Here is a 24,612-nt window from a genome sequence, read left to right as displayed (position 1 = left end):
GAAGGGCCCTTGACCATTGACAGATCATCATCTTCCTCTTCTTATCTTATTTCTTTATTTCTCCCCATGCCAGCCCTTTCCCGGACCCCAGAATCAGCTTCCTTTCTCCCTGAGGGTCTTTGGCTTCTCCCCCCTTCCTTCAGACCCCGGCCTCAGGAAGCGTGGCAGGCAAAATCCGTGCTCTGCGTCTTGCTTCCCCCCCTTTTTTTTCTGCTCCATTTGCTGGCAGCCAGAAAGAGAAAATCTCTCCCCGTTGCATTTGGTAATATATTATTAGTTCCGCTGCTTTCACTTCTGTGAGCTCAAAATAGCTGCGTTCGGCGCAGGCGGTGGGTGGCACGGGTTGAGTTCAATGGCGGCCGATTCCTGAAGGATGCTTGTCTATTATTCACGGCTTTTAGAGGGGCCTCCGCGCTGCCACCGAGGCGAGCCAGCCCGGGGTTTAAACGGCGGTGCTGAACTCCGATGTGCTCCAGGTCTCTTGGCAACCCCTCTAGGGGGGCCAGGTGTGAACTCCTGGAGGGGCCGAGGCTCCGCCAGCTGCACCAGCCTGCCTCGCTGGTAAAGGGCAATGCAGGCGTTGGAGTCCTCCTGATTTATGGCCTCCCTCCCCCCTCCTCCACTCCAAGCACATTTACCTTGCCTGCCGCTTCTTGCGAGCGCCTATAAATCTCTCGTTGCACCTGTCTCCGCTGCCTGGTAATTGCTGCATCCTTCAGATGCCAGGCCGTTGAGAGAGCCTGACCCCCATCTTTTATGAGCCTGGGAGAGTGGCTGGGGAGGGCCTGTCAGGACAGCCAGAGGCCAGGTGGCGCAGACCCTCCCCCCCTCTCCCGAAATAAGCCCAGAAAAAACAGAAGCTGTGCCAGACAGCAGGAGCACCTGGGGAAAGGGGGCGGTGTCATCCATCCCTTTGAGAAGAAGGCTTGGTTGGGTTTTGGGAGGGTGGGTGGCTGTGGGTCAGGATTTAACAGTAGGGTGCATATGCTCCATGCATACTTAGAACTATTCTTCTCTGTCGGGTGATGATTCCTGGCGAGGGGAATCGGATTCACACGGATGAGATTCTGCTTGCAGACCTGTCTTTGTTGGAACGCCTTAATCCTTAGAAGCAAAACTGGGAGCATCCTAAATTCAGACCAGCCGGTGATAAGATCTCAGAGGGGGAGGGAATGGCAGGTGGGGGACCTGCCTTACAGCCCTGACTTGATGTCCCTTTTGGATCAGGCTGAGTCCAGGTAACTGGCCGTCCTTGGTAGATGCATGTGGTAGCTGCTTTTCCACCATGGCAAAAATCCTGCAGCTTTGTTTGGGGTTGACTTACCAAGTGGGTAGTCCTCGCTCAACGACCATCAGTTGGAACCCACAACTCATTGCTAAGCAAGACGCGATTGTAGACTGCCGTTTTACAGAGTTCTCTGTCGATTCCGGTTATCGGAAGCTGTCGCAGGATCGAGATTCGGAGGCTTTGCAATGGTCATAAGTGGGAGGACTGGTTGTAAATCTGCTTTTCAGCACCGTCGTAACTTTGAGCAGTTGCTAAACAGGACAGTCGTCAAATGAGGATTATTCTTAGTGCTTTGGGAATCACGGTTTGTGGCTTAGCCTATCAGGAGAAGTCAGCCCTCAAACTGGGGGGGAAGGGGGGGGTTGCAGCAGGGGTGAAATCCAGCAGGTTCTGACAGGTTCTGGAGATCCAGTAGCGGAAATTTTGAGTAGTTCGGAGAACCGGCAAATGCCACCTCTGGATGGCTCCAGAGTGGGGTGGGAATGGAGATTTTGCAGTATCCTTCCACTGCCCAAGCCACACCATGCCCACCAAGCCACGCCCACAAAACCGGTAGAAAAAAAAATGGATTTCATCACTGCTTTGCGGCCACTGTTTCTCCCCCCCGACTCCCAAGAAGCCCAGCGTTACCTCGCCATCCAGGGATCGTCCCCCCGCCCTCTCAGAATCAGCAATCTCGGCCCTCCTGTCTTTCTCTTTTCATTTTTAAACGGAATACCACTCCACACCATCTGAGGCTTTCTCTGGGGTTGTGCAGATGCTTCCCCGTTTACCTGGAGGCGCTGATGACCTTGCACTGTGCGATGCAGGGAGCTGCTTCCTTCTCATGCTTTGCGAGATGCGAGTCAAACGGGTGCCTTGAGTGGCATCTACTGTGCCATCCCAAAGAGCGGCTGTGGGGGGGGGGCATCTGCAGGGCTCCCTCCTGTGAGCTCTTTCTTTCCGTATCTCCTGGCAGGGAATCTTTGCAGGAGGTTCTGGCTGTCCTGTCAACCAGATTTGCAACGAATGCTCTGAGTCTGGAGGCGCCCACAGCTCAGGCCCTCCAGGGGATGTGGGTTCTGAGTTATGGGGCCAGAAGGAAAACACTGCCGAGCCTGCCAGAAGGGGTGCTTCCTTCTGTAGGAGAGAAAGCTTTCCTGGAATGGGGAACCAGTAGCACTCCAGGGAAGGCTGCACAACATCTAACAGAATTCTTCTTCATAGGGTCTTGTCCATGGGGCTCCTGGGAGATGGGGTTCCTGGGCTCCTGGAGATGGGGCTCCTGGGAGATGTAGTTCAGCCACCTTTGGAGGCCTCCTGCCTGTTTCACCTCTGCTGGGCTGAGCAGATCAACAGCTGGCCAGCTGCTGCCTCCTAGTGATGGCTAGAAGTAATGCTGCTTCTCTATTCCACCCGTTCCCCGTTGCAAGAGCTCCAAAATGGAGTATTAAAACCTGCAAAAAGAACCCCTGTGGATCCTGAGACTTTGGGCATAGCAACCACACTGTGGCCTCCAGACAGTGTCCCATTGTTCCATGTTCCAGATCCAGATGTTAGATGGAGGCTAACATCCTCCCCAAAAGACCTTCTAGGCCAGACAGTCAAGCTGGATGATGGCTTCCCAAAGGGAAATACAGACAAAAGCATGGATGGCAGGGTTTGCAGTTGTGATGGTTGCCGATGACCACAAAGACGGTTCCAAGTTGGAAGAAGCTTTATTGATGGCTTTGAGCGAAACCCCCATCGCCCACAATTAACAAGCCAGTTGTGAAAGCAGAGGTAGGACAACACCCTTGGAAAGCAGGATTCCGAGATCTGAGAGGCCGGGAGAGGAGAATAGACACATAAACAATTGAGACAGCAGGCAAATGAGCTGATAGCTTATCTCATAAATAGCAATTTAGCCCAGCTGGAGAGAAAATGCGGAGCCTTTCATACACAGAGGCTCCACCTTGGTGAATTCACTCTTACTGTTTCCAAGACTTTGCATTTAATGCTAAAGATCTATTATTAAGATCTGTGCAATTCTAGTTCCTTCGTCTTGTTGTTGTTAGTTGCGAAGTTATGTCTGACCCATCGCGACCCCATGGACAATTAACCTCCAGGCCTTCCTGTCCTCTACCATCCTCTGGAGTCCATCCAAGCTCACGCCGACTGCTTCAGGGACTCCATCCAGCCACCTCGTTCTCTGTCGTCCCGTTCTTCTTTTGCCCTCCATCGTTCCCAGGATTAGGATCTTCTCCAGGGAGTCCTTCCTTCTCATTAGGTGGCCATCTGAAGTTTCATCTTCAGCATCTGACCTTCTAAAGAGCAGTCAGGATTGATCTCCTCTATGACTGACCGGTTTGATCGCCTTGCAGTCCAAGGGACTCGCAGGAATCTTTTCCAGCACCAGAGTTCAATGGCCTCAATTCTTTGGCGCTCAGCCTTTCTTATGGTCCAATTCTGGACAGCTGGACAGGAAGACTAAGACAAGGTCTCCTCCCAGTGAGGCATCTTCCCAGCATATTCTGGGCTAAGCAAAACAACCTTCATCAGAGCCTCAAGGGTTTCCAGCAATTCTGGCAGCTTTTTGTTGTGCTTCCACCGGTGAGCCAAAGCTGGGCAGATGTCTTCAGAAAAGTTTGCATCTTCAGATGAGCACTGTGTCCTTACACCCGGATGCTATTTTGAGGTTGTGACGATTGAGAGACATCGCTCTTGAATCTGGAGAACAGCATTTCCCAAACTTGGCAACATTAAGATGGGTGGACTTCAACTCCCAGAATTCCCCAGACCTGAAGATGTTTGGGTTTGAAATCTACATACATTGGAGCTGCTGAGGTTGAGAAATGCTGTTCCGAATATAAAAATGGCTTCCTCCCTCCCTCTCTTCCCGCTCTTCCCTTTCCATCTTTTCTTCCTTCCTCCCTCCCTCCCTCCCTCCCTCCCTCCCTCCCTCCCTCCCTTGTCTTTCTGTCTTCCTTCCTTCCTCCCTTCTTCCCTCCCTCCCTTCTGTTTTCCTCCCTCCCTCCCTCCCTCCCTCTCTTCCTCCTTCCTCCCTCTCCCTCTCCCTCTCCTTCTCCTTCCTAAAGGACCTTTAAGTTCTACCCCCTCTCATTCCCTGAAGAAATCAAAGTGTCTCTCCTCGAATCACACCCTTCCTGGGGGTGGGGGTGAAGTGGGATGGATGATGCTGAACGTCAGAAGCACCGAAGCCTTGTTGTCTCCTAACCTCAGTGAGCGGCTGAGCGAGAAGCTTGTGGAGAGGAACTCTTCCGCCCACTCTCTTCTCCCTTGACAGCCCGCAAGCGTGTCATTCCCACTCCCTCCCCTTCTTCCAACTGACAAGAGCCCTCCCCTGTCACCAAGGCAGACAGACAGGTTTCACTTCGTGGCCTGGGGCGTCTCCCCTTGCCATAAAGCCACGGAGGAGAAGATGGCAGCTTCCCAGCGCCTGGTTCCCTGCCAGGAGCGAAGTCGAAGGCATGCGCAGCGCCTGCCGGAGTGGTGAAGCCTGGCGAGGGCTGACAAACACGCTCGCTCGGGGGTCTCGGAGGCCGTTGGAGAGCGACACACCTGCATCTCGGGCAAAGCGATACCCAGGGAGCCAGGTGCTAATTGGGCACTGCCAGCTTTTCAGGGAAGGCTGTTTCTGCATCACAGGAAAAAGCTCTGAACTGAAGCTTTCCCCACCTTTATTCTGTCATCTCACAGCCCTCATTTTGCACATTACAAGATCTGGTTCAAGACCCAGGAAACCTTTGACTTTAAAGCAGGGTTGGGCGAGGACGACACCTTTATGACCTGTGAACCTCAACTCCCAGAATTCCTGAGCCAGGTGGGCCAGCCCTGGAAGCCCAGCTAGGTGCTCTACCACCTCCACCTCCCCCCCGCTGCCCCAGGCAGATCGGGTGGAAAGCCGCCTTCCCTGCGTCGCTTTGCTGCAGAGCCAAAACTGCAGCGTTGCATTCGAGGAGACAGGCAGTCTGTCTCCAGCGGGTCATCCCAGGCACTCTGTAACTTCAGCAAAATTGCAAGGTGCTGACGGCAATCACCGGGTTCCCGTTGGGCTGGGGCAGGTGGAGTCTCTCCTCTCCACCTAGCACCTCCATGCAGCACAGGTTTCATCTGTTGGATGTCTGCCTGTGGGGCAGCTGTTTGACAGCGGGCAGCTGGCCAGAAGGAAGGCGTGCTTTAAAAAAACAGAAAGACAGCCAGCTGGTTTGTTTGCTGAAAAGCGGCACCCGACTCTGGTTTGGCATGGGTTTTTTCCCCCGCAGCACTGTCGATGCAGGAAAGAACAGAACGGAGGGAATGGAAGAACTGAACTGGCACTGAGGGTGGGGTTTTCAACACCAACAGGGGGTTTGGGGGCAGGGGACACAAATGGGGAGCCCCTCCCCATCTCTGTTGGCTGGTTTGCTTCTGGCACAAGCAGTGGGTGCAAACATCTGGAATAAGGCAAGGAACTTTCAACATTTGGGGTGCTTTCCTTTGCAAAGGTGAGTTTCGGAATGATTTCACTCACTCACTCAGACACACACAGAGGCACATATGTGCTCTTCCAGTTTTCTGGATGTCAACTTCTTGTGCTGCCCTCCTCATTTTGGAGAGGGGGCTGGCCGCTAAATTTTACTAAGGGGTCTCCAGATCTCCACGGGACAAGCGTCATACGATGCTGTCAATTAGTGTATTTCAAACCTGGCCCCTTTAAGATGGGTGGACTTCAACTCCCAGAATCCCCCAGCCAGCTATGCTGACTGCAGCATTCTGGAAATTGAAGTTCGTTCATCTTGAAGCGTGCTGGCTGAAGGATTCTGGGACTTGAAGTCCTCCCATCTTAAAGGGGCCAACTTTGAAAAACATTGCTGTAAATCAAGGAAGCTGCTTAGTTAGCCGCTTCCTTCTCAAAGTCAAAGGAAAAAAGCACTCTGCGTATGGGCAGAAAATCGTTTTCACCACTGATGTCAGTCTGGCTCTGGCAACAGATGCGAGGAGGATTTGGCTGGGCTCCAGGGGGAGGGCAGGGCAGGGCAGGGCAGGGCAAACAGACTAAGCTGGGAGTGAAATCTATGCCACTCGACTAAATACGCTGAAGTTGGTTAGAAAGGTGAGTTGGTTTTGTCTTTTATGTTTTACACAGCTACCTGGTTTTTAACTGTTTTCTCGAGAAAGGTGCAGCCAGTGGCATCTTGGGCTGCGTCCAGGGCGAGTGGTGTGGGTTGTGTGCCACACAAGGATGTTGGCAGAGGGATGGAGAGAGGGAAGGCAGGTCTTGAAACTCTCCAAATGTCCCTGAAGTAATCAGCAAAAATTTTCATGCTGTAGACGAGTCGAAAAGATGTTCCAGAACCGAAGCTCGCTTTGTACAGAAAGGCACCTTATATGCACATGCGTGTTGGGGGTGGGTGGGGGAGTATGAGGGGCTGTGCACGTCACAATAGAAAGATGATGGACGGGTTGTGGTTTTCCTGGAAATGCATCTGTTTGCAAATCGGTTGTGGGCAGTTTAATGAAGCAGGCTGCATCTGTTGGGCTGGAAATATTGAAGAGAAGAGCAGTTGCCAGGAATAAACGCTGCGGAGGAGGCTGTGGAGTGTTGTTTCGCAAACTTGGCAACTTTAAGACAGGTGGACTTCAACTCCCAGAGTTCCCCAGCCAGCAGTCTGGGAGTTGAAGTCCACCTGTCTTAAAACTGCTAAGGTTGAGAAACACTGGTCTGAGGGATCTGCTAAGGTTGAGGAATGCTGGTCTGAGGGATCTGCTCAGGCTGACAAACACTGGTCTGAGGGATCTGCTAAGGCTGAGGAACGCTGGTCTGAGGGATCTGCTCAGGCTGACAAACACTGGTTTGAAGGATCTGCTAAGGTTGAGGAATGCTGGTCTGAGGGATCTGCTCAGGGGCTGTTCAGAAGCTTCAATGGCCAACTGATCTGGCTGGTTTTAAGGCCTCCTTACATAGAGGAGGAAGGTAGGACAGGCATGCCAGCCCCATTAACTGTGGCTTGAATGTTCTGTTTCATAGCTGTCCACTTTGATGGTTGTATATGATAAACCCAAGTTCACCGGAGGAGACCAAACTTGCAGAGCTGAATCCTTCAGCTCCAGGGATTGTGGAGATGCCTTCTGCTGCAGCCAGCTAGGCTTGTTCTGCAGGTCCATTGACATGCTCCACAAATATCTCAGCTGGTTTTGCAAGCAGCTCAGAACAATTAAGGCTGGATTGTAGGGAGCTCATTTGTTAAGGTCCCCCAGCAAGCATCGCTGGCAAGACTTTAGAAGGGAGCAGCCAGCTGGATCAACCCTTGTAGAGATTCGCCAGGTGGTTGGCATCATATTGCCTGACCAGAAGGTAGTCAATGTTGTCAGAGCAGCAGGACACACACGGAATATTTCCTTGGCCACTGGACCTTGGAATAAGTGTGCTGTAATAGACCTAACACAACCCTACTGATGCTTGATTTAAGAAATGTACAACAAAACCTTGAAGGCCTTCAGAGGTTCTTCACAGCAAAACCACCCATTGATGAAGGAAGAGCTGAAGATGGATTTGCTGAAGTTCCTCTGATTATTTTGGACATTGGGCAACTGCTGAGGAACTTGAGGGGTTTTTTTAATCCCAAGCAACACCTTCCAGGTTTATGGGAAGGCTTGCTACTTATGGGTAACTCCTGCATCTTTAGATACTGCAAAGACCAGAGAGAGGAAACCACGGCTTGTAACTCTGTCCTTGCTGGTAGAAGGCTCCATGCAGATGACAAACATTGGGGAGGGGGAGCAGAGATGATGGTGGAATTCCCCATGACAAAAGAGTCAGCACAGACGTGGGGGCAGGAGAAACATATTTTTTTTTGCCCATCAAAACCTGGAGAAATTCAGATCCACCTGTCCAATGTTTAAAATGGACTTAGATGGGCAGTGTCTTTTCTTGGGCCTCCTTGATTGAGGAGAAGGGACCTCAGAAGAATCAGCACTCCGCTGGGGCCGTTACATGGGGTTTTAGCTAGGCAAGATGTGAGCCGTTCCCATTTTTTCATGGACTGTGGGCCACGTCTGTGTGGCCACTAGCTGGCCTTTTCACATTCCGTAGGCTTCTGAGCATGGTTGCTTTGGGTGATGGTTGACCTGTTTGCACAAGAGATTGAACGATGTGGAGCACAAAAAACAATGTAACGATGGTTGAAAAACGGTAGTGTCGTGGATTACCGGAGGCTTATCCACCTTACCTCTGAGCAAAGCTGCCCTCCATCAAAGCAGTTTTTGGACAGCTGTCAGCTGTGAGAACATCTTGAACTAACTCTGCTGAGGCTCTTGCAGTTGGCTGGGTGGCATGGTGGAAAACACAGGCTTGAGCATATTTATCTACTTGACATTCTTCAATTTTTACACAAGGTATGCTACTCACTTACCTGGAATTATGAGGTGGCTGGTTGGGTGGACCTTTTAAGGGTTTTGCACAGACTTACACAACTCAATTTTCGAAACTGCATCCTGGAAATAGATAGGGGTTCGGAGTTTCTGGCAATTGAATGATTTCAGGATTGTATATACAGGGCTGATTCACTTCTATAGGTCTTATTCATGGGTCTCCCATCCACCCAACTCCATGCTCTGTTGAGCTCTGAAGTTTTTTCTTTATCTGGAAGAATATATGCATATGCAGTTATGGATTTCCAGAATTAAGTCATGTCATGTTGTGAGGATTTAGGTGGTCTTTTCACTCATGTTTTAAAGAGGGGCTGAAGAAATGGATGATACCCCTTGGATGATACAAGGAATAATAAAAACTGGGAGTCAGATGTTTTGCCCAACCCAGATTTAATTCCTAAAGCTTGAAATGAGGCTCCAAAGAGAAGGGTGTGTGTGTGAGTTTCCCACTACGCACCACTGATCTAACCCCAAATAGATAGAAAGACTTCCAGCTGTCATCTTGTGGTCAATCAATGCTTGAGGTCCACGCAACTCATCATAAACCTGGTGAAGGAATGTGCTTTCTCGGTTTTTCTGGGTTGGAAAAGCTTCGTGTATGTTGTTCTGTACCACAGTGGCAGTACAGCAGCCTGTGGCGCAAGAAAAGTCAGGAATTTCAACCAGCAGATGATGAAACCCTGTCAGCTAGAAGCAGATTTAGAAGCTCCTGTCCTTAGGACAAACTCTGAATGAGTAGGAAGAAAAGCCACCAAACTGGTTTGGTAGGCCTTGGAGGGAGATAGCAAAATAGGCCTCGATTCTATTCATGGGTGGAGAAAGCCAGCCTCCTTCAGTTGAGGTTCCTCACCCAAAGCATGGGACTCTGTGTTTTGCTAGAAAACTTCTATTACTCAAGAGGGAGATTGCATAAACTATTCCTAGGCTGAACCTGTGAAGAAACAGACATTACCTAGAGAAGAAAAGGATTAGGTTTTGAAGATTCCCTCTGGCCTGTACAAATCAAAGATGGTATGAAGAAAGTAGGTTTTCTCCCTCTATCAAAACCCAAGGAATAGGGGTCATTCAGTGAAGCTGATTAGAACGAGAGATGAAAGTACACCTTTCCACAGCACATCATTAACCTGTAGAGCTCATTATCGTAGTTTGTGTGACAGTGAACTTGGATGAGTTTAAATGGGGATTGAATTAAGTGTTATGGAGAATATGAATATCTAAGTCTACCTTGAACCTTCTGTGTTATCTCTGGGGTTGGACGTATGATTCAGGTATCAGCGGAAGATGAACAGTGATGAGGGAGGACTCCGTGTTCCATCTCCTTCAGACAAGAGTTCCACAATTGGCCTCTGTGAGAAATTAAATGTAGGAATAAGATGGATGTATTCCAACAAGGCTCTTCCTATGAATATCTACACTTTGGCCAATAGGTCAACCATAAAGATGGCTTCTTTGGAATTGAGAAGGGAAAAAGAGGGTTTTGTCTCATGATCATCCTTCATGTTGTGCAGTGATGTGTCTACTCATTCCAGTTTGTGTGCAGGTTGAAGCATCTTACAAAGTTGCTTTGTTATAATGGAACTATCCAGGGAAAGGAAAGGGGTAAGGTTGGCTACCCCAAATTTCCTCCACTCCTAAATTAGCTATTGCTAAATAAATCCCTGGACTTGCTTTTAGTTTTGTGGTGGTGCACATCATCTATCTTCACCCTTCTTCCTCTTTTGTATCTTGAGACTGGCTCTCCTTGAGCTGAGCACCTCGGTGATACGGAGATTTAGCATCCGGAATGAGAAAAACCTTGGAGATAAATTTATTTATTACTCGTCTATGCTGTCGCTAGTCAAGAGGCTCTCAGCAGCGCACAAACTTAGAGCATTTATACAATAATGTATCGCGTAACAATAAAACCTCCACGGTACCATAAACAAATAATCGAAACAATCAATATTCAGTGTAAAATGGAAGCAGTCTACAAAAATCTAATACGATGGGGTCATTTCCTAATTAAATTTCAAAAGCTCTCTGGACGGCATTTGTCTTGACCTGCTTCTGAAGGCCATCACCATTGAGGCTGAGAAGGTTCTTCTGTAGCCCATGGATTATGATGGAGAAGTCCTGCTAAGGTCACAGAAGTGAGGGACCATGCACCATCTTTTCCAGGTTGTTTGTCTTGGAAGGACCCATTCTGGCTGGTTGTATCATAATACCAAGTTTTAGAGGTCAACGTTTTCAACCAGCCCTTGCAATTTTATCTGAAAACCTCTTGGGACAGGTATAGTGTCTTTGTGTTGCATGTAGTGCCCGCAAACGTATAGGCCCCTGCATTTTTTAAATCCCTGCATGTTTTGAGTGGGATAAGCAGTCTTTACAACCACAATTGCGACCAGAACTTCCATTGCTAAGCAAGGTTACACGAGTTGTACCCAATTTTAAGGCCTTTTCTGCCACGGGTGTTAAGCAAATCAGTCATTGAGTAAACCATGCAATCATTAAGCAAATCCATCTTCCCCCATTGACTGGGCTTGTCGGGAAGTTGGCAGGGAAGACCGCAAATGGCAGTCACATAAATGTCCCAAATAGAGGCCAGTTTCCAAGCACCTACATTTTGATCACGTGACCATGGGGATGTCCGAACAGTCATTAAGTGCCAAGGACCGGTTGTGAGTCACTTTCTTCAGTGCCGTGACTTCCAGCTGAGCCGCCAAACGATGGGTTGTGAGTGGAAGAGCAGCTGTATTTAGAGGCAGCCCCATTCAGAGGGATTGCAGCAGTCCAGCTGAGCCATGATAGCAACCTTGAGCCACCTTGCAAGCTGCTCTTGCTACAGAGAGTAGGGCCACCTTGTGGGGCTAAGCCAAGCAAAGGGACATCATGTGCTCTGTGGCTCTGGGTACATCATATGCAGACAAACAGGGAACTAAGGCTTCCCATGTCATTGCCCCCTCCCCTGTCCCCAGGCTAGGCTTGTTCCCGAGGAATGATAAAGATGCACCTTTGTGGGCCCCAGAATTCCTGGGCTGTCCTTGTTCACAAACATCCCCCCCCCCCCCCAGTAATAAAAAATTACCCAGAAGGGGTGATTACGCGATTTGGACCTGCAGCTGAATTGGAGGAAGGGGGGGTTGTATCCCGCTGAGCTCTGCTTCCCGTGGTATAATTATCCCAAAGGGGGCTGTCAGGGGGGAGAAGAGGGGGCAGGATTTGGCACTTGAAGAGGGGGAAAGGGGTTGGCAGCCGAGAATTCATCGGAGCTATTAACTGGTAATTACAAAGCACCAAAGTCACAAACTCGGAGCTGGGTGCCTGTGAAGAGCTGGAGATGAAAGCAGAGGTAATTATGGAAGCCACAGGCGGCCGGCTGAGCACTGATAAGTAATGCTTCTTGAGCCATTTATGGGTTGTTGGGAGCTTGCGAGGGGGAGGAACATGGGGACGGGAGGTAAGGCAGGAGGAGCCGCTGGCTTTCCAGACAGGCTGGTCGATTTATGCTCAGTGGGGAAGAGTCGGAACCTCGGAGTAACAAGATAAGTTCCAGCAGGATTACATTGTTAGAAACATGTTTCTCAACCTCGGCAGCTTGAAGACGTGTGGACTTCAACTCCCAGAATCCTCCAGCTGGCAGAGCTTTCTTGTTGTTTTCTTGCAGACGTTTCATTGGGAGCATCCTCAGTGCTAGAAGGGAGTGGGGAGAAGGAGAAAGAGGAGGACGAGGAGGACTGGGGTGTCCTCACTGTTCTCGGAGCTTGGTTGTTTTCTTGCAGACCTCTCATGACCCAGCTGGGTAACATCATCAGCGTCAGAAGCAATGAGCGTTGTAGCCACCAGCTTGGAGAGCACATTCTAAACCAGAACTGTACACAACACAAAAGGGGAAAGTGGAAAAGAGATTTGGCCCTTCTGAACCTCAGCACGTCCAACCTTCTCGTGTCTACATAGAGTCACACTTGACTCAACGTTGACAAGGTGGCATCCAAAGAGGGAACTCCTTTAGGCGAGATGGTTGGCTAGAAGAGACACCATGGCTCCCAACATAACAGACCCTATTCTCCTCCTCCTCCTCCTCCAGCAGCTGGAAGAGGACAGCTGCCTCTCGTCTCCCTGTCCTCCACCCCTCCTACTGATGCCGCTTTCACTGCCAGCTGCGGTGGGAGTGAATTGACCTGAGCAGAACTGGGAAGAGTGCCTCGTTTAGCGGCTGTGTGTGTAACGAGGGCAGAGAGGCAGAGGCCGGGTCCGGGGGGGAGAGGGCAAGCAGTAGAGTTCAGTCCACCCCTTCCCTAACAAGCCCACTTGGATGGCTGCCTGTCTGAAGCTCTTTTCCAGAGACACGGCATATGTTTCTGTACAAAGACGACTTGGCTCTTGGCCAGCCAGCTTCCTCTCGCCTCTGCCTAAAACCCTGGTCAGGGGGTCCTGTTAAGCAGTGACCCCACTTAGATGGAAGGTGAATGGATGGGATTTTTGTGCTTTGTTTTTTTAACGGGTCTCTGCGTTGAAGCTCCAAGGATTTTCTCCTGTTTTTATTATATATCGCCGGCGTGCAGCATGCTGGTGCCCTTTGTGCAAATTTTGGATGAAGGAATCTCTCCGTTTTCATCCCAAAGTGACCATCTTTGTTAATGACAAGTGAGGCCTTAGTGCACACATTTGCAAGGGTGCTGTTCCTGAGCGTTTATTTATATATTGATTGCCCAAATTGATAGGGCCGCCCATCTCGCCCCAATGGGTGGGTGTACAATCAAACCAAAGAACGAAAATATTTTGCAAACCCATTTAAAACCCCATGCAGAAAGCATTCTTCGGAACTGTTCCAATCCACAGCTCTGCTCCGTTTCCTTCCCCCCAAGCTCAGAAACCTGAAGATGTGTGGGATTTCACCTCCCAGAATTCCCCAGCCCCCAAGGATTCTGGGAATTGAAGCCCAATTTGCTGAGACTGAGAAATCCTGCTTTAGGGGATCTAGAGTTTCCAATGTCTAGGGCAGGGAGAGGGCAAAGGGAAAGCATCTCCCCGCTGTACTTGCTTTGTCCCTGGCTTGGGGTGGGGAGTTCCCCCACCCCTCATCCTGGAACACAAGCTGAAGAGGGATGCTAATTTTAGCTTTGCTAATGAAGCCGTTAGCTGGCAATTCTATTTTAAGGAACCCAGCATCAGCAGTTCCTCTCTCAAAGACAGGAGACACTGACATTCCAGAGTAGAAGGAACGGCATCTCCAAGAGGCTGGGGGTTGGGAAAAGGGGGTCAGGGACGATCGATTGGCACATCCCTCCAAGGAGTTGCCAATGTCCTCTTCTTGGGATCCCAAATCCGGAGGTCTTTCTGGTCCTCTGAAGGTCTAAAGGGTGGAACGTGGCCTTTAAATCCTAGGAAAGGACAATGGAAATTGTGGAGCTCAGGAGGGACTACCTGACGAAAGAGCATCAATCAGAATAGCGCTGGAAAGGACCTTGGAGGTCTTCTAGTCCAACCCCCTGTTCAAGCAGGAGACCCCCGTACCATTTCAGACAAGTGTCTGTCCAATCTCTTCTTAAAATCCTCCAGTGTTGGAGACCCCACAACTTCTGGAGGCAAGTCATTCAACCGGTTAATTGTTCTTAACATTAGGAAGTTTCTCCATAATCCCAGGTTGCTTCTCTCCTTGATGAGTTTCCATCCATTGCTTCTTGTCTTGCCTTCTGGTGCTTTGGAGAATAGTTTGACTCCCTCTTCTTTGTGGAAGCCCCTGAGATATTGGAAGACTGCTATCGTGTCTCCCCTAGTCCTTCTCTTCATCAAACTAGACATACCCAGTTCCTGCAATCCTTCTTCATATGTTTTAATCTCCAGGCCCTTAATTTTACCCAACTCCGCATCTGATCTTGGTAACCTCTCTCAGCCCAAGGAGAAATGACCTGGGTTGGCAGGCACATCCTCTCCCTCCCAAACTTTCTTTCCAAAAAAAAATCAAAAAAAAATCAAAGTCTGTCTTCCTTGCGCTCAACCTGGTTTCTTTCCCTACCTTGTCAACAGATGGAAGACCCGTCAGCTACCTTCAGGCTGCGGCTGTGTCAGCCTTTTTGATTTCCTTAACCCAGTTCTTTGCAAGAGGCCTGGATTCATTGTTCCCTGGGCGGTCACCCCCCTCCCTCACCCTCGCCTTGCTTCGAGGACATTTTCTGGAAAGGCTTCAGCAGCCTCTGAAGAAAGATTGCTGGCAGCCAAAAGCAAAAAATATTCCAAGAAAAGAGAGTGTGAGACAGACAGAGAAAGAGACTCACTTGCCTGGGGCTGAAATCCTGCAAACAGTTTTCTTTCCTCTTTTATTATTGTTATTATTATTGTTGTTGTTTCTGGTTAGGCTGCGATTTTATCTTGGGCATTTTTTCTTGATTTGACTGGAAAGGTGGAGGAACTCTCTTCTTGCTGGGTCTGCAACCAAGCCTGCTACCTGAAGGATTCCAGTCACCAGAAGAAAAAGATGTTTTATTTTTAAATTTCTTTATTTCTTTATTGAATTGATTTGCCACCCATCTCATAGCAGACGTCTCTGGGTAGCAAAAAAACCTCAGTGGGATTCCACCCGCCTGAAACCCTTCGTGGGTAGAGTAATGCTGTCTGTTTTGCTACATACAGTAGGTGCAACCATTCGTTTAGTAACTGTTCAAAGTTAAAATGGTGCTGAAAAAACTGACAGGACCATTTTTCACACTTAATGACCATTTCAGCATCTCTGCGGTCCCACAATCAAAATTTGGATGCTTGACAATTGTATTTATGACAGTTGCATCCCATTTGGCAAGCAGAGTCAACGAGGAAGCCAGTTTCACTCAACAACTGTGTTACTAACTTAAACGTGCAGCAATTCGCTTAACAACTATGACGGGAAAGGTTGTAAAATGGGACAAAACTCACTTAACAACGGTCTTGCTTAGCTACAGAAAAGTTGGGCTCAACTGTGGTCAAGGGCTACCTGTAATTCCAGAGGTTATGGGAGGAAGGACACAGGATACTGGTGTGGTGGTGGGAGATGGTGGATGGACCTCAATGCCCTATGAGGGTGGCTAACCTACATGCACAACTGAAGTTGTTATCTTTCATCTGTTCTGGTCAGTTGGACTGGACTTAAGGCATTGTTTTGGTAGATGGTGAGGTTGTGAAAGGCTTTCCACAAACTCATGGGTCTTCTCCAATTTCATTGATGCGGCCAAGGAAATCCTTGGAGTCATGTTAGCTTGGACATGTTATGAGCAGAGAGGCGCCTTGCTTCCTCACAGGTTTGTTGTGTCATATGTGAAAAAGGCGGTGCGTGTGTTTATGTAACATCCTCTGTCCTTCCTGGAGGCCACCTGCTCTGGAAGGCTGGGTTAAGGAGCGATAGATACTATGATCTGGTTCTGCAGATGGAAGAATAAGAATCTCATCCCAGAGACTCTTAGATCAGACTATATGATCTTTGGATCTCCTCTAGCAAAGCAGCTGATTAGAGCAGTCCATTTTTTTGGCAAGGTGGGAGGCAGGCAGTGTCCTAGAAGTTAAGAGGGTTTGGCCAGGACAGGTATGAGGGTGAAGGTTCGTTTTCCAAGCTTGTGGGTTGGTTTCCTTCCATGACAGGTATCTCCTGGACCATCCTACCCCAGATATTGGTCCTTTGTCTTCTACATCAATTGGGGTTAGGGAACCTTTTCCTTTCTAAGCTATGGTCCTCCAGGTTTTCTCTTATAAAATGCCTAGAACAGACCTTCCCAACCTTGGCACCTTTAAGACACATGGACTGCAACTCCCAGAAGTCCATGAGTCTTAAAAGGTGCCAAGGTTGGGCCACCCCGGCATAGAGGCTTCCTGGAAAGTCAATGCAGAATTGTTTGGGCATCCCAACAGGGCATCTTTCCTCCTCCCCTCCTTGTCCCTTCCTCTTTCCTCTCCACGTGGTTCTTCGGCGCCTGGTTGGCCCTTCTTGGTGAGTGTGTGTGTGTCTCTGTGTGTGATGCAAGTGTGATGCCTTCTCTTCCAGTGACGCGGCTTCTTTTTCTCATTGTTTCAGGCATGAGCCATGAGCCAAAGTCACCCTCTCTAGGAATGCTTTCAACCGCCACCCGGACTACCGCTACCGTCAGCCCCCTGACCCCTTCTCCTATCAATGGCGCCCTCGTGCCCACTGGCAGTCCGGCAGCCAACAGCACTTTACAAGTCCAGGCCGTGCCCTCCTCCAGCTTTGCCGCCGCCTTGCGCAAACTAGCCAAACAGGCTGAAGATCCCAGAGGTAAGAGAGAGAGGGGAGTTGTTGGTGATCCTTTGGGTTTGGAGATCGAGGGGTGCCAGCCAGGTAGGGCAACTTCAGTAGAGACAGGAGGCATCCCAGCCCTCCCCAGTCTTGGTATCTCAAAGGATCTGCCCACAGAGTTTTTGACTTCTCACCAACTTTCTTGTTCCTCCTTACTCTTACAAGTAAGAGTGAGGCTGCCATCAAAAAGGAAGGGTCAAATTATTCTCCAAAGCCCCTGAAGGCAGGACAAGGAGCAATGGATGGAAATTAATCAAGGAGAGAAGCAACCTGGAACTAAAGAGAAATTTCCTGACCGTGAGAACAATTAACCAGTGGGACAACTTGCCTCCAGAAATTATGAATGCTTCAACACTGTGGAAGTTTTTAAGAAGAGATTGGACAACCATTTGTCTGAAATGGTACAGGGTCTCCCTTCTTGTTCAGGGGGTTGGATGAGAAGACCTCCAAGGTCCCTTCCAACTCAGTCTATTCTATTCCAAGTCTTCAGTGTTCACAAATGATACAATTTCTATTGCTGACGTTGAAAGGTGAATAGCAAAAGCTGCCCTTGAAATATTTTAGGTCATAAAATGGGGCAAATTCACTTAACAAATATTTCACTTAGCAACAGAAATGTTGGTTGGGCTTGATTGTGGTGGTAAATCAAATCTGCATATTGCCCCCAACAATCTGGGCCCTCATTTTACTGACCTGGGAAGAATGGAAGGCTGAGGCGACCTTGAGACCAGTCAGGATCGAACGCCTGGCTGTGGGCAGAGCTTGCCTGCAATATGTCAGCACTTCAACCTGCATTTACTCTAGTGCTGACATAAGAAGCTGACCTCGAAACTTGACACAATGCTGCATTTGAACCACTGCACCAGCAGGGTTAAATGTGTATGCTCTAGAACCATGTTCTAGAGAGGCCAAGAATTACACATCTCCTTTGAAAGCCACACACAAACTTTAGGGAAAGCAGTCAACTCTGAGCAAGTCCATGGGAACGTTCAGGCTTTCTCTGATCCTTTGGTGAAAGGGTCATTCTTCCAAACTAGATTCGGTCATGCGGCCATCTAGGCAGCAGAGCCAGGACATCTGCCGGAGATGGGCCTCACAGTTGAAGCCCCACCCTTCCCCTAATGTATCTTGCAGGTGCAACACCCTGGGGGAAAAAAGAGAGTAGGACTTAAGCTAGCATGCCGCCATCACCAATGCCATCGTGACCTTTGGGGCTTCCCTTGAGTCTTTCTTTGGCGCTATGACATTCTCTGTCCTTCCCAAAGCCAATGGGATTTCCAGAACCCCTCTCCTCACCCCCGACAACCACGTGAAGGATTTGTCATGAGCAGAGGAAGGGAAGTCGTTTGATGGGGGGGGAGGGCTTTCCCATCTGGTTTCTAGAAATCCCCACCTTTTCCTTCTCATCCCATACTAGGGGCAAAAAGAGCTGAATGATTGAATAAATTAATCGGTGTCCTTTTGGCCGTGGCTGTGGGTTAATCATTTGTAGGGCCGGAGAGTGCCAAGCAGTTGAGGTCAGTGTAGACGTGACATCATTGACATGTTGGAAGACGACAAAGCGGTCAAAGAGCAGGAGGGTCAGAGAGTTTGGAGCAAAGGCTGAGGACCAGGAGAATGACCTTGGCTGGAAAGAGCTGGAGGATGAAGTAGCTTGAGAAAGAGGGAGCAGGAGAAATGAACTCTGTGCCTTCATGGAGTGGCTTAAGGAAGACTTTGACTGCTTCTTTCAACCCCCTCTTCTCTCGCCTTCCTTTTACCTAGGGGGCTTTTTCAACCCCCCACCTCATTTGTTCTAAGCCAGGGGTTCTCAAACTGGGGTCTGAGGACTTTTGGAGGTCCCCAAGAAGACCCTTTCAAGAGCTCCACAAAGTCAAATCAATCAATACTTTATACAGTTTCTCCATTTTAATTTCTCACATAGTCAATATCGATGAAGAGAACCTACATGGTTCTTTCCTCGATCACCTTTAAGACGGTCAAAGGTCCTTGAGACCAAAACGCTGGAGAACTGATGCTCCAATTATAATCACCCCAGGAAGTTCTCCTTCATGCATCTGTCCTTGCATTCCTTCATCTCCTCATCCCTGCAACGGATTCCTCCCCACTTCTCCAATAGGTCGAGATTCCCAAAGGGAAGGGCGAGAGGCTGAGGGCCCATGGGGACCTTCTGAGCCGGCCTCTTGAACCTCTGAAGACAGAGAGGGATAGAAACACCATGTCCTTCTAGAAGGACATCCGGTGCTCCGGTGTCTAATTCTGGAAGGAGGAAATTGCTAGTTCAGGACTCGCCGTTGCCAGCAGCGGGGACGGTTTTGCAGAGCAAGCCTGGGTGGTTCTCCAGCCCCATCCTTTGTGGAGCCAGCCAGGTCTCCTCCTGGCATACCTCTCCTCGCCCGTTGCTCCTTCCTCCCCGCTCAAACGCTTGTTTTATTTTTAGCCATTGAATTCTCTTCTCTCCCCCGCCGCTTGATGGGCTAATGTCTTTCCTCGGCATTGTGTCTCGAGGGGGCAGTTTAAAAATTCAATTCAGACGGAGTAATCCAAATGCCATATCATTTGTTGTACCCCCAGAGAAAGTCTGGAGTGAGCCGCGGAAAAGAATCTGTCCTTTCCCCTGCAAATATAGGTCTCGTTGCCGCTGCTATGCTTCAGTGAAATTTTATTTTTCCTAAGGCTCCTAAATCTGTTCTCTCACCATCCAAAGCTCCTCCGCTAAATAGCAACGTCGGCGGCTGCTGGGTGCCGGGATGGTGAAATGCACATCTGAATATTTTGCTCTTTAATGGGCTGTTTAACTGGGGCCCGGTTGAAGGCAGGAGCCAGCAGGAAGAGATGGGGATGGAAGTCAGTGGAGCAGCAGAGAGAAGCTTGCTAGGGGGAAAACAAATGATGGAGGAGGAGGAGGAGGAGGAGGAGGAGGAGGAGGAGGAGGAGGAGGGAGGGAGGGAGGAAGAGGAGAAGGAAGAGAAAGAGGAGGGGGAGGGGGAGGGGGAGGGAGAAAGAGGAGGAGGGAGGAGGGGAGGAGGAAGAGAAAAAGGAAGAGGGAGAAGGAGAAGGAGGAAGAAGAGAAGAAGGAGGGGGAGGAAGAGGAAGAGGAGAAAGAGAAAGGGAGGGAGAAGGGGAGGAGGGGAGGAAGAGAAAGGAAGAGGTGGAGGAAAAGAGAAGGAAAGGAGGAGGAGGAAGAAATAATTGACTATAATCTAGATAGGAGGGAAAGGAAAAAGAGAAAAAGAATAGTTTAATATAGGAAAAAGGAGGAGAACGAGGAGGAGAAGAAGAGGAGGGGTTTAATCTAGTCAGGGCCAGAACTACAAGTCAGACAGAGCTTCTTTTTCTGCTTAAATCTTCACTTGCCTTGACCTTTGAAAGCAATGGTGCCCTCTTCCTCTGGAGGAGATGCCAAGCAGCCACCACCTTAGAGGAGGATAGATCGAAAGCTGCCCTGCCCAGCAGCCCTGGCAAATGCTCCCCGAGGTCCCATGATCAAAGGCAACTTGCTACCCAGGGTCTGTTCTCTCTGGAGGCAGCGGCCTTGAGTGATGGGTCTTTGGCATGGAGGGTCCATGACCTTATTGCTGAGCAGCTGTTCCTTTGCAAATAAAAACAAGGGGCGAGGGAGCCCAGCTTGAGTCGGATGGCAAATGTCCACATTCCCTTTAAGAACTGTTAGGCTTCCTGAAGGTAAAAAGAGGGGCTTTGTTTCCCCTTCCTGATGTGCAGATATGAGTGGAGCAGAAGAACCAAGGTGTGTCCTTCAAACCTTGGGCGCCTTCACACCTGGGTTCCCAAGGTTAACAGAAAGGAAAACCCACCATGGGCAGACACGTATGGAAGGATGGGGTGGATCAATGGCATTTTTGCTCTTTCTAAAAGTTGGGGAGGGGGGACTGGAGAGCCAGGACATTTCACCTGTGCCTGCTGCATTGTTTTTGAGAGCGAAAAGCCCTGTACGGGCCAGTGGCAGCCAGAGGCTTCCATCTCCTTAAGACCCAGGAGTCAACAGATGGCTTTCCCAGCAGGAGAAGGATGAAATGAAATTGTTCTTCCTGGCGCTGTAAAAATCCACAGCTTGCAGTTGCCAGCTCAAGGCCACCTTGAAGTGTGTGTGTGTGGGGGGGGGCTCCTGACCCCCACCAGGAATTCCTCACCACCCCTCCACCTTCTTCCCAGCCATCTCAGAGACTGTTTTGGCACCTGAGGTTCCAGAGTGTCAGCTTTGTTATTCCACCATGTCTGTTCCTTTCTTCACACAGAGGCTTCCTTGTGAGTAGCAATTATCTAAATTGGTGTTGAGAGTCCATGAAGAATGGCTGGAATGCAGCCCTGGGTGTTTCCTTGCAGGTGAGCAAATCTGTGCTCACAAGAAAAGCCAAAGGCAACCTTCCCAGAGCAAGGAACAACCTGGAGGCTTTTGAGCTTGGAAAGAGAAGGAGGGCTGGAGCTTACTCTCAACTTCGCAAGCGTAGTGGTGGCTGAAAAAGCCATTTTTCCCCCCCTCTGTATGGAAGCAATTTCTCTAGGTGCCTGCTCTGCTCTATAGATTCATCCCATATGCTCAGTTCGGGGCTCAGAGCGATTCTGAATAACAAAATAACAGATTTGGAAGGGACCTTGGAGGTCTTCTAGTCCAACCCCCTGCTCAGGCAGGAGACTGTGTATCATTCCAGACAAGTGACTGTCCAGTCTCTTCTTGAAAACCTCCAGTGATGGAGCACCCACAACTTCTGAAGACAAGCTCTTCCACTGATGAATTGTTCTGTCAGGAAATTGCTTCTTAGTTCTAAATTGCTTCTCTCCTTGATTAGTTTCCACCCATTGCTTCTTGTCCTGCCTTCAGGAGCTTTGGAGAATAGCCTGATTCCCTCTTGTTTGTGGCAACACCTGAGATATTGGAGCACTGCTATCCTGTCACCCCAGTCCTTCTTTTCACTAAACTAGACATACCCAGTTCCTGCCACCGTTCTTTGTACATTTTAGCTTCCAGCCCCCTGATCATCTTCGTTGCTCTTCTCTGCACTCTTTCTAGAGTCTCTACATCTTTTTTAAAAAAAAATATTATGGTGACCAAACCTAGCTTGGAAAGGGAATAAAACGACATTCTGAAACCTCCCACCCTTCGTGGCCGCTTTGCCTCTCCCGGAATTGAGGTTGTAGGCAAGGCAAGTTGCAACGCAGCTGAACGTTTCCAAGCTCTCCGTCAAAGGAAGGCTAAAGCAGGCCAAGCTAATCAGACACTTAAATGCTACGAGTGAGCGGAGGGAAAGAGGCTTGATAGAGGCAGAAAATGTATTATTGTGGTGGAAATTACCGGTTCTTTCTTCAGAGAGTGTTAATCATCGGAGTACGGCCTCCCTCCTTTTCTCTTCTCCCTAAAGGGGAAATCAATTTGCGAAATGCTATAGATTAGAAAATGCTTCACCTCTTCTTCTCTCATCTTTCCGTTCCCTCCCCAATTTTCCCCACAGTGGCTTCCCAATCCCCCTTCTCCCTTCCCTCTCCCGCTGCCGACTGCTTAGCCCATCAAAAGCCACATTAGAGGATTCGGACATTGATTTCCTGAGGTGGGCCTGACTTCCTCCAGCTTTCTTCCCCCCCCCCCACACACACACTCCGTGCCGTAATTTCCCCTTTGCAAGCTATATATAAATATCTGCCCCAGCAAGATTTGGTTGGAAATGAAATGGAGGGGAAAAAAAAAAAACCAACTGGCAGAAAGCTTTTCTTCTTTGTTGATTTAGATGTAATAGTGGTATGATTTGATGGCTAGGAAATAAAAGGAAGAAGGGAGGAACTCTTTTTCAGCTTGGAGGCTACTCTCCCTCTCCGGGTTCTGGCGAGGGATCAATTGAGGGTTTTTTAATGCAAGATCAGGAATAGTGGGAAGCAGTGAAGGAAAGGTAGAAAGAGTGAAATTTGGAGAGAATTGATGGAAAGAAAGATCGTTGAGTGGCAGGGCTGTTTTGTGTACAGTATCAAGCCAAGTTCAACGTCTTAGTGAAAGGCATGTCCAGAAGCTGCGTTCTCAGGTGCTAATCGAGGAATAAATAACCTGATGTATTGAAGAGAGAGCTCAGGATCGGTGGATCCCATTTGGCTGGTATTTGGGTGGGGGTCTTCATAGTTTCTCTGCAACTTTCTCTGTTGCATTAAATGGAAAAATAGAACTTAGGGAAGTGAATTCCTGTATCTGCAGCACGAGGAGATTAAATAAGCATTAAATGCAACGGGGTTGAGAATCCCAGGTAAAAAGCAAAAATGGGCCTTGAAGAAAAGCCCATTTTTAATTTGGATTAGAGAAGCAAAAGGGTGGGTGGCTGGGAGGGGTCTGCAGGTATGTAGATCCTCCAAAAAATTTTTCTTAAAAAGGAAAAAAACAACAACCAGAATTGGGGTTGTCCTGTTTTTGGAAAAAAAAAAAAACAGGAAAACAAGGCCACACTTGTGAAATGCACACACTGTTGGCAGACGCATTACCTGTTCTTTAAATTGTGGCTTGTAAATCTGGTGAGGAAAGAGCAGAATAGGATTCGAGTGTTTCCATACTCCCCCATGCCCCTTTATGCTGGTGGCATAACCAATTGTGGGGACAGGAGGTTCAGCACTGTGGTTGCACGCTGTTGGGAGGTGAACCACTTGTGTTCATTCTCCACCCTTGTGACCTGCCTGAGCAAGGAATTCTTGTTGTGTGAACTGTGCTTGCAACCAATATCCGTGCAAGTGTGAAATGCAGCCACTTAGAGGAAACGAGAGTCCGTGTCTAACCCCAAGGTAAAGGACACGTTTTTCAGAGGCGCACCTCTGCCAGGGACAGTTTGTTTAATTTCCTCTAATCAATGGTTACCTCCTCTTTTACAATATCTATCTCTCCCAAGACGCTTCTCAAAAAGGGAACCCAAAGCAATAAAACAGCCGCTGGAAATGGTTCGCGATCGAAATTATTTAAAAGTGCATCAGCACAAAACAAGAGTCAACAGAAAGAATAAAATCAATCGTTAAAAACCTGGGCACAATTAAAAGGGATTCAAATCCCATCTCAAAATAGAAGGAGTTGGTTGGGTAGATTTCCACAGGGAAGCAGAACTTTCGTTTCATTTCTTCAACAGAGAACCCACCACCCAAAAGGCTGAGCGTTCGGTACAGTTGAGAAGACCCCCTTCTCAATTTGACCCTTTGGATTTCAGAGACTGGAGAACTAAAGGCCAGATGTCTACGGAGAGTCTCAGTCCTCCAAGTCATGGTTGTCCCAAAGGTGCTTTTTCAAGAGGCAACTGGACTTCCTAGGTTTTTCTTTGAAGACGTTTCGCTTCTCATCCAAGAAGCTTCTTCAGCTCTGAGAAAATGAGAAGCAAAACATTTTCAAAGAAAAACCAGAGAGCCCAGTTGCCTCTTGAAAAAGCACCTTTGGGACAAAGGCCAGGAGAAATACAAAGAGCAACAAGCAAACTTTAGAATCCTCCAGGATCTAAAGGAAGGGGCCAAAGAAAACACAAAAAGCAGAACATAAAATCACATTCTAAAAAATGTCCTGCCTTGCATTTATCTTAAAGTGCAGGGCAGAAGGTTTTGGACCGGTGTTTTTTGGGGAAAAATCTCTCTGATTTCTTTCTTTTTTACAATGATTTCATTAAATATTACAATGAACAAGAATAAAAGCAAATACAAACTAAGAAAA

General features: G+C 48.7%; 1 protein-coding gene across 3 annotated transcripts in view; it reads left to right on the top strand.

The window, feature by feature from the left end:
• The window catches only part of GSE1 (Gse1 coiled-coil protein), a 233,702-nt gene that overhangs the window by 173,313 nt on the left and 35,777 nt on the right, over window positions 1-24,612 (top strand). For all 3 annotated transcript variants that reach the window (XM_070952873.1, XM_070952871.1, XM_070952872.1), the window contains one exon: window positions 16,698-16,916. In XM_070952873.1, coding sequence (XP_070808974.1) covers window positions 16,698-16,916 — 219 coding nt within the window. The remainder of the gene's footprint in view (window positions 1-16,697; window positions 16,917-24,612) is intronic.

This window comes from Pituophis catenifer, unplaced genomic scaffold, assembly GCF_029215685.1.
Source record: "Pituophis catenifer annectens isolate HBS135680 unplaced genomic scaffold, rPitCat1.0.hap2 SCAF_13, whole genome shotgun sequence".
Classification (NCBI taxonomy): domain Eukaryota; kingdom Metazoa; phylum Chordata; class Lepidosauria; order Squamata; family Colubridae; genus Pituophis; species Pituophis catenifer.
Note: the sequence above shows the minus strand (reverse complement) of the source record. Positions and strands in the feature narration are given on the sequence as shown.